Source organism: Malurus melanocephalus, unplaced genomic scaffold (assembly GCF_030028575.1).
Source record: "Malurus melanocephalus ecotype Western Australia unplaced genomic scaffold, MMel_1.1 scaffold_426, whole genome shotgun sequence".
Lineage (NCBI taxonomy): Eukaryota > Metazoa > Chordata > Aves > Passeriformes > Maluridae > Malurus > Malurus melanocephalus.
The window spans coordinates 412,614-423,912 of record NW_026623658.1 but is presented as its reverse complement, the minus strand read 5'-3'; the positions used below and the strand labels follow the sequence as shown (position 1 = coordinate 423,912).

The 11,299-nt window shown below is 66.1% G+C and overlaps 2 protein-coding genes across 2 annotated transcripts; both read left to right on the top strand.

Annotated features, from left to right (window-relative positions):
- The first annotated feature begins 38 nt into the window (after nucleotides 1–38).
- On the top strand, nucleotides 39–4,081 carry P2RX3 (purinergic receptor P2X 3). Its single transcript, XM_057379900.1, has 12 exons — nucleotides 39–351; nucleotides 1,116–1,251; nucleotides 1,354–1,425; nucleotides 1,497–1,563; nucleotides 1,861–1,954; nucleotides 2,036–2,113; nucleotides 2,342–2,483; nucleotides 2,968–3,098; nucleotides 3,192–3,285; nucleotides 3,363–3,428; nucleotides 3,583–3,660; nucleotides 3,762–4,081. Exons 1-12 carry the CDS (start codon nucleotides 212–214, stop codon nucleotides 3,882–3,884), a joined length of 1,221 nt encoding a protein of 406 aa, XP_057235883.1. The 5' UTR covers nucleotides 39–211; the 3' UTR covers nucleotides 3,885–4,081.
- A 2,510-nt stretch (nucleotides 4,082–6,591) lies between these two features.
- Nucleotides 6,592–8,049, top strand: APLNR (apelin receptor). The gene has a single exon (XM_057379895.1). The coding sequence runs from the start codon at nucleotides 6,695–6,697 to the stop codon at nucleotides 7,811–7,813; it is 1,119 nt and encodes a 372-aa protein (XP_057235878.1). The 5' UTR covers nucleotides 6,592–6,694; the 3' UTR covers nucleotides 7,814–8,049.
- Nucleotides 8,050–11,299: the final 3,250 nt, after the last annotated feature.

Sequence of the window (11,299 nt, the reverse complement as noted above, 5' to 3'; positions counted from 1 at the left end):
GCTGCTGCCCACACCCTGCCGGTCCCCGCACCCCGCCCGTACCCCTGCCGGTACCCCTGCCTGCACCCGCACCCTGCCCTGCCCGCATCCCTGCTCGCTGCCCGCATCCCTGCCCTGCCCTTCCGGCATCACCCTCCGCTCCCGCAGCCCTGCCCGCAGCGCTGCCCTGCCCTGCCCGTAACCCCGTCGCTGGCCGCTCCCCGCGCTGCCCATGTGCCCCCCGCGCTCCCGCACCCGCTGGGTGAGCGACTTCTTCTCGTACGAGACCACCAAGTCGGTGGTGGTGAAGAGCTGGGTGGTGGGCGCCGTCAACCGCGGCGTCCAGCTCCTCATCCTCGCCTACTTCGTCGGGTGAGCCCCCCCGGCAACCACCGGGACAATCCCCGGGCACCTCTGGGACACCCCGCCCCGAGTCATCCCCCGGGACGCTCCCCCGAACCCTCTTCCCGGCACCGCGGCAGCTCGGTGACCCCCACTTGCTGCCGGGGGTGATGGGGGTGACAGCGAGGGGACATCCGGGCGGCGGCGCATGGTTAGGGGGTGGCCCGGCCGGGAGCGGTGGGTGATGGAGCAGAGAAGGGACGGGAGAGAGGGCGGCAAAACGTGTCAGTGCCGGGAATTCAGGTGTGCCGGAGCGGGTGACACGATGGGGACAGTGTGCCGGTGACAAGGCGGGACAGAGGATGTCGGTGCGGGTGACACAAGGGGGACAGCTGGAGAGCGTGCCGGTGCAGGTGACAGGAGGGTGGCAGCGCAGGTGACATGATGGTGACAGCGAGGTGTCGTTACGGGTGACACAAGGGGGACAGCCAGGACAGCATCTCGGATGGGTGACGGGAAGGTGACAGTGCGGATGACACCGCGGGGCACAGCAGCCGCTCAGCCTCGGGGGATGACAGAGGGACATCCCTGTCCCCGGGTGCTCCCGGGAGGTGACAGCGGCCACCGGCGSAGGGATAACGAGCGGCTGTCGGGGACAGGCGGGCACCGGCAGCTCCGGGGGRCCGGGGTCACGGGCAGGTCCGGGGGGTGCCGGGGGGCGCAGGCGTGTTCCGGGGGGTGCCGGAGGTGTCCGGGGGTGGCTGTCCCCAGCGTCACCCGCGGTGCTGTCCCAGCTGGGTGTTCCTCCATGAGAAAGCCTACCAGGTGCGGGACACCGCCATCGAGTCCTCCGTGGTCACCAAGGTGAAGGGTGTGGGGCGCTACGCGGGGCAGGTGCTGGACACGGCCGACTACGTCACGCCCCCCCAGGTGAGGGCYGGGGACAGGAGGGGTGGCAGAGGAGCGCGGGGCCACCCCCGCMTCAGTTCCACCCCCTCCCCGGACCGGGGGTGTGACAGCGACGTCCCTCAGGGCACCTCGGTGTTCGTGGTGGTCACCAAGCAGATCCGGACCGCGGACCAGGAGCAGGGCGTGTGCCCGGAGGTGCGGAGGGACGAGGGGGGCTCGGGGGGACCCCTCGATGAGCCCCCCGCCCGCTGACCCCCGCCCCGCAGAGCGAAGCCGCGTTCCACTGCTCGGCGGACCGGGACTGCCGGGGGCTGAGCCCGGGCACGAGCAACGGTGAGGGAGCCGGTGGGAACGGGGGGCCGAGGGGGCCGGAGAGAGCGGGGGGAGCCACCACGGGCTGTGGTGAGGAGCCCTCCGTGGGCTCAGTGGGCTCTGGGGGTTCGGGGTGCTCATGGGGGAGCGGGGGTTCTGGGGGAACCGGGGGTTCAGGGTCCCAAGGGGAGCTGAGGAGGGTCTGGGGTCTCAGGGGTGTTCCCAGGGGTACTGAAGGGAGTACAGGGGTCCCAGGGATGCTGAGGGGGGTCAGGRGCCTGCGGTCCCAGGGGTGCTGACRAYGGTCCGGGGTCCCAGGGATGCTGACGGGGCGCTGCGTCCGCTACAACGCGACCTTGCGCACCTGCGAGATCCAGGGCTGGTGCCCGCCCGAGGTGGACACTGTGGACGTGTGAGTGGGGCCGTGGGGACACAGAGAGGAGCGGGGGACATGCCCCCCGCTGTGTCCCCACCGTCACCCCCTTTCCCCCAGCCCYGTCATGCTGGAAGCTGAGAACTTCACCCTCCTCATCAAGAACAGCATCCGCTTCCCGCTCTTCGGCTTCGAGAAGTGAGTGGCGTGAGACACGGAGGGACACGAGGGGACATGGGGACAGGGGGACGAGGTAACACGGGGACACGGGGACACAGGGATGGACGACATGGGGACACAGGCACAAGATGGTGGAGGGACACTGGGATGGGGGGGTCCATGAACCCCAGCCCACTGCCTGATGGCACATCCCTCCGTGTCCCCACGTGTCCCCACGTGTCCCCACATGTCCCCYCATGTCCCCAGGACCAACCTGCCRCCCCCTGGCAGTGGGGTGGAGCTGGGCCGGTGCCGTTTCCACCCACAGCTGCAGCCCCTGTGCCCCATCCTGCGCCTGGGGGATGTGGCACGTCTGGCCGGGCAGGACTTCCCTGCGCTGGCTGCCACTGTGAGCGGGGACACGGGGGGCACGGAGCACACGGGGTGGGGGGCAATGGGGTGGAGACATAGGGGTAACAAGTAGGTGGGGCGTGAGGGCGTGGGGACATGGGACTCGGGGACACAGACATGGGGTGTGGGATGTGGGGACATGAGGCATGGGATGGGGGGATATWGGGTGGTGGGAACATGTGTGGGGCRTGGGGACACGGCATGCAGGGATRTGGGAACAGGACATGGGGAWACAAGAACACAGGACACAGTGATGTGGGGCTTGACACAGGGATATGGAGGTGGGTGCATGGGATTTGGGATGCTGGATATGGGAATACGGGATGTGTAGGAATGGGGTACAGGGACACGGGGATGTGGGGCTTGAGGACATGGGGATGTGGGATATGGATTAATGGGATTACAAGCATGGGGCCACGGGATGCGGGCTTGTGGAGCTGTGGGGACTTTGGGGCCACGGTGCTGACRCGGGGCTGGGGCAGGGTGGGGTGCTGGGGATCAAGATCGGGTGGGTGTGTGACCTGGACCGGGCCTGGGAGCGCTGCCTGCCCCGCTACTCCTTCACCCGCCTGGACAGCCTGGCCCGGACCCCTGCCCCTGGCTACAACTTCAGGTACGGCCGGGACACGCGTGGCACGGGGACGAGCTGCCTGGCATGGCTCCTGTGCTCATGTCCCCGTGTCCCCGTGTCCCCGTGTCCCCGCAGGCACGCCAGGTACTATCGCTGGCCCAACGGCTCCGAGCACCGCACCCTCATCAAAGCCTTCGGGATCCGCTTCGATGTCCTGGTGTACGGCAGCGTACGTGTGGGGCCGGGGGCACGGGAGTCTCCGGGGGGGTTCGGGCGCTCCTGCCGACGAGGGCTCTGCTCCCCCAGGCCGGGAAGTTCGGCATCGTCCCCACCCTCATCAACACGGTGGCTGCCTTCACCTCCATCGGTGTGGTGAGTTGTGGCCGTTCTCAGCCCCGGCGTGGAGAAGGGGGCAATCCCGCGGGGCKCGGGGACAGAGCACAGCCGCAGGGTGACAGCAGGCTGGCTCCGCGGCGGTCGTGGAGCGCTCCGTGGGGCGTCTCCACCCCACCCCTGCCGCTCCCAGGGCACGGTGCTGTGCGACATCATCCTGCTCAACTTCCTCAAGGGCGCTGAGCACTACAAGGCCCGCAAGTTCGAGGAGGTCAGCCGTGGGGCCGGGGTGCCCCGGGGACACCTCCGGGGGGCTCGATCGGCCCCCTCCGGGTGCAGCGACTCACCCAGGGCCTGTCCCCTGCCCCACAGGTGACAGAAGCCGACGCGCCTGCCACCCCCGCCAGCCCCAAGGCGTGTCCTCCCGGGGCGCTGGGGAGCTGCACCCGGGACAAGCAATCCACCGACTCGGGCACCTTCTCCCTCGGCCTCTAGCCCCGGGCGCCGTGGGGCGGTGCCCCGCCTGTCCCCCACGCTGTGGGGCAGCCCACGGSTGGGCTCCTACTGCCCACACAGTGTCCAGTGTTCACCCTGTGAGCCCTATCCGCATCCCACTGTCCCCAGTGCCCACCCGCGTGTCACAGTACATCCCAGCGTCCCCCCTGCCCACACGGGTGSCCCAGCCCTGTCCCTTGYCCCCAGGGTGARCCCCCGCCACCTCCCTGTCCTCGCCGCCCCACGACGGGGGTTGCGCCCCCCCCAATCCAAATAAACCCGTGGCTCGCAGCACCCACCCATGTCCAGCCTTTGGGGAGGCGCGGGGCGGTTTTGGGGGACCAGCGGGCAGGGTTGGGATGCAGAGGGAAGAGGGGTCAGGGTACTGTGCCTGGGATGGGGACACCGCGGGCGGGGTGCTGCCAACAGGAGGAGCCCTGTGCCAGCAGCGSGGCCCGTGGCACGGGGGACAGAGGGACAGACAAGGAGTTGTGCACGAGGGGTGTCACTTCCTCGCTCGGATGTGAGAAACTCCGAGCGAGGTCGGATTCGGAGGAAGCTGCCGGACCCCTCCTGGTGCAGGGTCAAGCGCTACCCTTCCTGCTCGGGGTGCGGTCGGGCTCCCATCCCGATCCCCCTGCAGCGCCAGCGGGAACGCTCTGCGCCTGCTTTGTTCCCAACGGAGCCGCTGCTGCCAAACCCTGGGATTCGTTCCTGGGAATGAGGAACGAAAGTCGCGGAGCCTCTCGCCGGTGCCCCGGGCAGCCCCCCCGCCTCAGAGAGAGCGGCTCATGCCCTCCCCCCACTGCAGATAGCGGCGCTCGTTATCAGCCTCACGGGCTGGTTATCAGCCCAGCCCTGGCCACCCACCCACCACCCGTGGTCGCCACAAACCCAGCCTGGGGACGTCCCTCGCCGGCGCCGGGTCCGATGGGACCCCCTGGGTGGCACCGAGGGCGAGCGGGGGAGGTGACCGGGACACTCAAGACCCAGTTTTTGGAAAGAGACTGGAAATGGATACACGTGTGGCGACTGSAAAGGGGTACCTGTGTCCTGTTCCAACAGGACAGAGATAGCTGGGATTGTTATTAACAGTCATTAACAGCTGCTCATTAGCGGACCTGCTCATTAACGGGGGTCTGGCCAGGGCGGGAGCATCGCGGGGAGCCTCGCTGAGATCCCGGGGGGTTCATTAGCGGCGCAGGGGTTGCCCCGTTAATGCCGTTAATTAGCGGAAAGGCTCGAGTCGTGTCTGCGCTGTGGAGTGGGGGATTCCGGCCCTTCTTCATTCCAAATTGGGATTTCAACCTGGGCACCCTCGCAGTTCTGCCACCAGTTTGAGCCGCTTTGGGGTTTCACTCGCCGCTCCCCGCGGGCCGGCTGTCCYGGCACTGGGACACGGGATCGTTCCTTATCTCCAGCCTGGATAAGCCCTGGTTTGTTCTCCCGGCTGACTCCGGGGCCCCCTCACCCGCACCCCCATTTACCAGCCCCCTTCCACCCACCACCCCTCTGTCTCATTTTGCAGACCCCTGTGACCCCCCTACCCCCTATTTCAGCCAGTGAATTCCCCCCACAACCCCTCCTTTACACCCCTTTGCTGGAAGAAGGGTCCCACTGAGCCGAGGGGGGGTCGTTCTGTGCCCCTCCAGCCTCCAGTCCTGCGCTCGGGTGTTAGACCTGCCCCTTCCCACAGCTCGTCCCATGCTTCATCCCCCCTCAGCCCCAGTCCAGGCCCCAGCCCAGACCCCCCAGCGTGTCCCGAGGGACTTTGGGCTCTTCAGACTCTGGAAAGTCCCGCTCGGCTTCTTCGGTTCTTTTYCCCAAAGCTGGAACTGTGAGAGTTCGGACCCAGGGGGAAAATCCCAGCCCACGGCCCMACCACGGGGGGGTTTCCTCCTCCTTGCGCCCCCCTCCCAATATTTATTTGTGGGATGAAGGGAAGTTTGTTCTCTTTCGGCTCAGAACTGTCGCGTCCGGCTCCGGGACCAACCCGCGGAGCAGGGACACACCGAGGACTCCGGCGGCAGCTGCTGCTGCTCTAAAATGTTTTTTTTTGTTTTTTTCTTTTTTACCGCACGGAGGGTCCCAGAGCCCCYCTCCCCGCCCTGGATTTTTGGCAAATGTATAAATCTCCTCGTCGTGTCGCGCTCAAAGTGGGGCCCCGGCGCTGGGGGACCTCCCGGAGCCACCACTGTGCGCGCAGCGCGGCAAAGATGGGAAGCAAAACGGGGAATCCCAAGTGCCAAATGCAAAATGCCAAATGCGCCCCGTCCCTCAGTGCGACTCCCCCCAGAGTGACACCACCTCCCCAGGGCCACCCCCCGCTGCCAAGTGCCGGATGTGACACCCCGCATGCGAAAATGCAGCCCCGATGTGTGACACCCCGGCGCTGAATGCGACACCCCCAGGGTGAAACCCCAAATGCTGGCGGCCCYCTAAAGCCCCCCCACCCCTGAGCCCCCCAGCGCTGCTGTCCTGACGCCAGCACCGAATCCCATCGCGGTGGGCGATCAAACCCCCCGGGCGCGGCGSGGCCGGGGTTATCTCGGGGGTCGGCGCGTTGACACGCGGGTGAGAGCTCGCTAAAACCACCCGGGAAGRAGCCAGATGGAGCGGGGGGAGCTGCGAAGTTTCCCACGGGGGCTCCCCCCGGCCCTGCCTCCTGCCCTGTCCTGTCCGTCCCCTCCAGGAGGAGGGCGGGGACGAGGAGGAAGGGGAGGTAACGCGGTGGGATTCGCGGGCGGCTCAGGGGCCGGAGGAGCGGGTGAGCCCGGGATGAGCTGAGGCGAGMGGAGCGCAGCGCCGGCATGGAGGCGACGGCGGCGGACGCTTACGCCTACGGCTTCGACAACGAAACGGACTGCGAGTAYGCCGAGTGGGGCCCCTCGGTGGCCCTGCTGCCCACCATCTACCTGCTGGTCTTCCTGCTGGGCACCACGGGCAACGGGCTGGTYCTCTGGACCGTCTTCAAGGGCGGCCGCGAACGCCGGCGCTCGGCCGACACCTTCATCGCCAACCTGGCCGTGGCYGACCTCACCTTCGTGGTCACCCTGCCCCTCTGGGCCGCCTACGCCTGGCTGGGCTACCACTGGCCCTTCGGCACAGCCGCCTGCAAGGTCAGCAGCTACCTGGTTTTCGTCAACATGTACGCCAGCGTCTTCTGCCTGACCGGCCTCAGCTTCGACCGCTACCTGGCCATCGTCCGGCCGCTGGCCACCGCCAAGCTGCGTTCGCGGGTCAGCGGGCTGCTGGCCACCGTGGCCCTGTGGCTGCTGGCGGCCCTGCTGGCCCTGCCCGCCTTGGTGCTGCGGCGGGCGGCCGCCCTGGGCGGGGACACCAAGATCACCTGCTACATGGACTACGGGGACCTGGCGGCGCAGGGCACGGAGGGCGCCTGGGAGGTGGGGCTGGGGCTCTCCTCCACCGCCCTGGGCTTCGTGGCCCCCTTCGCCGTGATGCTGACCTGCTACTTCTTCATCGCCCGCACCGTGGCCACTCACTTCCGCCGGGAGCGGGCCGAGGGGCCCCGCAAGCGCAAGCGGCTCCTCACCATCATCACGGTGCTGGTGGCCGCCTTCGGGGGCTGCTGGCTGCCCTTCCACCTGGTCAAGACCCTCTACGTGCTGATGGACCTGGAGGTGCTGCCCTGGTCCTGCGCCCTCCACACCTTCCTCAACAACCTCCATCCCTACTGCACCGGCATCGCCTACATCAACAGCTGCCTCAACCCCTTCCTCTACGCCTTCTTCGACCCCCGCTTCCGCCACGCCTGCGCCGCCCTCCTCTGCTGCCGGACCCCCGGCTCCGGCCCCGAGCGCTCCGCCAGCTACTCCTCGGGGCACAGCCACCCCCCCGGCGGCAAGGGGGGCCCCGGCCCGGGGGGCAAGCTGGACCCCGCCACCCAGGAGACGCTCTTCCGCGCCTGAGTTCCCCCTCCCGACCGCCCCCGGCGCCCCCCGAGCTGGTCTCCTCGGGGGGACCCCTCACCTCCGCCTCGCCCCAGAGCCTGGCTTGCTTTGGGGGTGCCCCGCTGGAAAGCGCTGCTCGCGGGAAGGGGAAACTGAGGCGCAGCCGGGGAGGAGCCCCTGGGGGGCTCAGGTGGGGGCGGCTCCCCCGGCACCCCCAGGGCTTTGTGTTTTGTGTCAAATAAATGAATTTTGGTTAAAAAAAGGTGTGCGCAGTTCTCTCGGGGGGCTGGGGGGATGTGGTGGAGGGGAGGATGGAGGGGTGGGGGTGCGGCTGGGTTGCGGGGTGTCTGAGGGCACAGAGTGTGTGAATTTAGGGTGCTCCCTGCCTGGTACGGATTGTCCTGGTCTCTTCCTCAGCAACACTTCGGGAAATGGAGGAAAGCCCCCGTTCCAACCCTTCGGAGCATCACAGCGCCGGGACGGGGGTGTTTGACCCCGTGGGGTGGGCTCCTGCCTGCCCCAGCCCCCCAGCTCTGATTGTATCAGGCGACAGCCCCGTGCCACCAAATCCAATTTTGGGGCTTTTGTCCTTATCTGAGGCTGGGACGAGCCCTGTGTGACTCACCCGGGCGTGGAAACGGGACCCGGTGCTGTGAAACACCCAAACCTTATTGGGATGGGGATATGGGACCCCCTGGGTGCAGATGGGGACACGGGACCCTCGGCGTGTGAGGAGGGACACGGGACCCCCTGGGCGTGGATGGGAGCTTTGGGCACTGGGCAGGACCCTGGCTCACCCCAAACAGGATTTGGATGAGCCACGGAATGGCTCCTGTCCCATTTCCCCCCCCCTCCCCCCAGCCCCCGCCTCTTCCTGAGGCTCTGCTCGAAATAAATCTTCCCCCTATTTGCTATTTACATCCTTCATTTATCGGTGATGAACTATCCTGTCTCCTCAGCCTTTGTTCTCGCTTGGAAAAGATGCGGGATCATTACTGAGTTCCTTGGGATGCTTCCCGTCAGGGAAGCTGCCTCCGCCTTCCTGCCAGCCCCCACCGTGTTCGGGGGCCACTGACCGGGGTCTCCCCGTGTGGGGACAGTCTTTTGTCCTAAGAGAGGGAATAGAGGGGTGGCTGGGGGGCTGGGGACTGCACAAATCCCAACCTGGAGGGGCGGGAGCTCCCTTGGGCATTTTGGGGAGTTTCCTGGTGGATCTGGTTTGATCTGAGTGCCAGGGGGGCTTGAGGAGTGGGATTGTTGTATCTAGGGACACATCCCAAAGTGTGTTTACATTCCAGTGCCATCCAGGCTCCCTCACCCTGGAGAGACCCCTGAATACCACTCATCCATCTGTCAATCCAGCTGTCCATACATCAATCCAACAGTGCCCTCCTTCCTTCCTTCCTTCCATCCATCCATCCATCCATGGTTTTATGGTTTAGGGGTTACAGTGGCAGTGCTGGGTTGATGGTTGTACTTGATATTAAAAATCTCTTCCAACCCTGATGATTCTATAACCTTTTCCTCTCTCCCTCGCTTTCCCCATCCCTCCATCCCGTCATCCTCCTTTCCCCCCTCTCTCCATCTCTTCCTCTGCCCCTCTACCCCTCCACCACCCCAAAATATCCCAGCACTACGGGAGTGTCGGAATTGCAGCTCCCTCCCGTCCGGCGCTGCCGCCGGGCGCGGAAATGGCCGCAGGCGCCCGGCCAGCGGAGACGGAGCTGCCGACTTTCTATCCGCGTCTTGGAGATTTCCCTTTCCCTTCCAGGAGGGAAATGTTTGGTTGAGGAGTCTCTGGGGACAAAAGCAGGGACACACCAGAAAATAACAAGGCCGGAGCTGGGGGTGAGGGCCAGCAGGGCCGGACCACCCGTCGGAAGAAGATAAGGAAGGTATTGCCTTCCTGCGAGTGCCTGGGGAAGATGAGGAGGGAAGATAGAGGGGGGACAGCGGCCACGGGGGATGGGGAGCATCCTTGGAAAGGATGGCTGGGGAGTGGGGGGTGGGTGCGACCCTCAGGGGAACTGGGGGCCCTCAGACCGTAAAATGCGATGCCTTGGGGACGCTGTAGGTCACAACTGTGTCAGGGCTCCCCATGCCGTGGTCACGGGTATGTGGCACTGAGAAAACAGATTATTTTGTGCAGGGAGTAAAAGTGGGCTCCGGGGGGATGGATGCAGCCGGGGACGGGGATGGGGACAGGGATGGGGACAGGGACAGCTGCCCCCGCCCCAGGGAGCCCCCCCACCCGCTTTTCCAAGCTGCCAAATGGGATGTCCCTCCCCCTCCCCGTCCCCCGCCTCGCATCCCGCCCGGGGGTGCCGAAATAATCTGGTGGTGCTAAGGATGTCCCCGGGCGTCCCCTTTGAAGTGACCTCCGTGTTTACAGCCCGGCTCGGGCTCCTTCACACCTCCCGCCCCAAAGCAAACGGAGCGGGGGACCCGCGCGGGTGGGGGGGCTCCAGCTCCCGTTTGTGCCGGGAAAACTCGGATTTGCTAAAGCCGCGGGACAGCTTTGGCACCACACCCAGGGCTCAGGAGCTTTTGTCACTCTGGGGTGGGAGCGGTGACTGCCGGGGGTGAGAGTTCGGGGGGGGCCCTGCCTGCGTGTGTCCCCACCGTGCCAAGTCCTGRGTGACCCCTTGGGGGGCCGGTCCCCTCTCCATGTGAGGGGACACCCGAGGGTCCGGTGGTCCCTGTGTGAGCCTGCAGGACTGAGGAGGGGACAGAGGGGAAGGACCAAAAGAGGAAAAGGGGTGGAAAAGACGGGTGTGCGGCGGAGGTTTGGGATGGGGATGGGATTGATTATGTGGATGGATGGATGGATGGATGGATGGATGGATGGATGGATGGATGGATGGATGGATGGATGGGCATAAGGAGGACATGCAGGGCAGTGCCAGGGTTCGGGGGTGCCCCGGGCACTGGGGGTGGGCGCTGGGGGCCACTGTCCCCATCCCCCCGGCGCGGCCGGACGCGGCACAGCTGCTGCCCGACCTCTGGGCTCCGGCCAGGCGGGATGGGCCCCGCGTCCCCCCGCCCGCCGGGAGGGGGTCCCGGGGAGGGGAGGGGACGCGGAGGTGACCCGGCGGCCACAGCTGGGTCCCGCCGGGGCCGGGAGATGCTGCCGGAGGAATAACAGGAAGGGCTGGGGGGAAAAGCACGGCTAATGCCTTCTGCAGGCTGCGGGACGTCTCCTGTGCCTGCTCCCGGGTCTGTCACACACATGTCCCTGTCACACACACCCCGTGTTCTCCCACACGCATGTCCCTGTCACACACACATGTCCCCCCGCCACACGCGTGTCCAGGCCCCGGCTGCGCTGACGCTCTTTATTGTCGAGGTTTGGCGCTGAAAAAGTGCCCCGTGGTACAAAACCCGCGGTTACAAAACGTACAAAGAGCAGGGTCGGGGGAGAGGAGAAAGAAAGGAAAAAGAAAAAGAAAAAGAAAAGAAAAGAAAAGAAAAGAAAAGAAAAGAAAAGAAAAGAAAAGAAAAGAA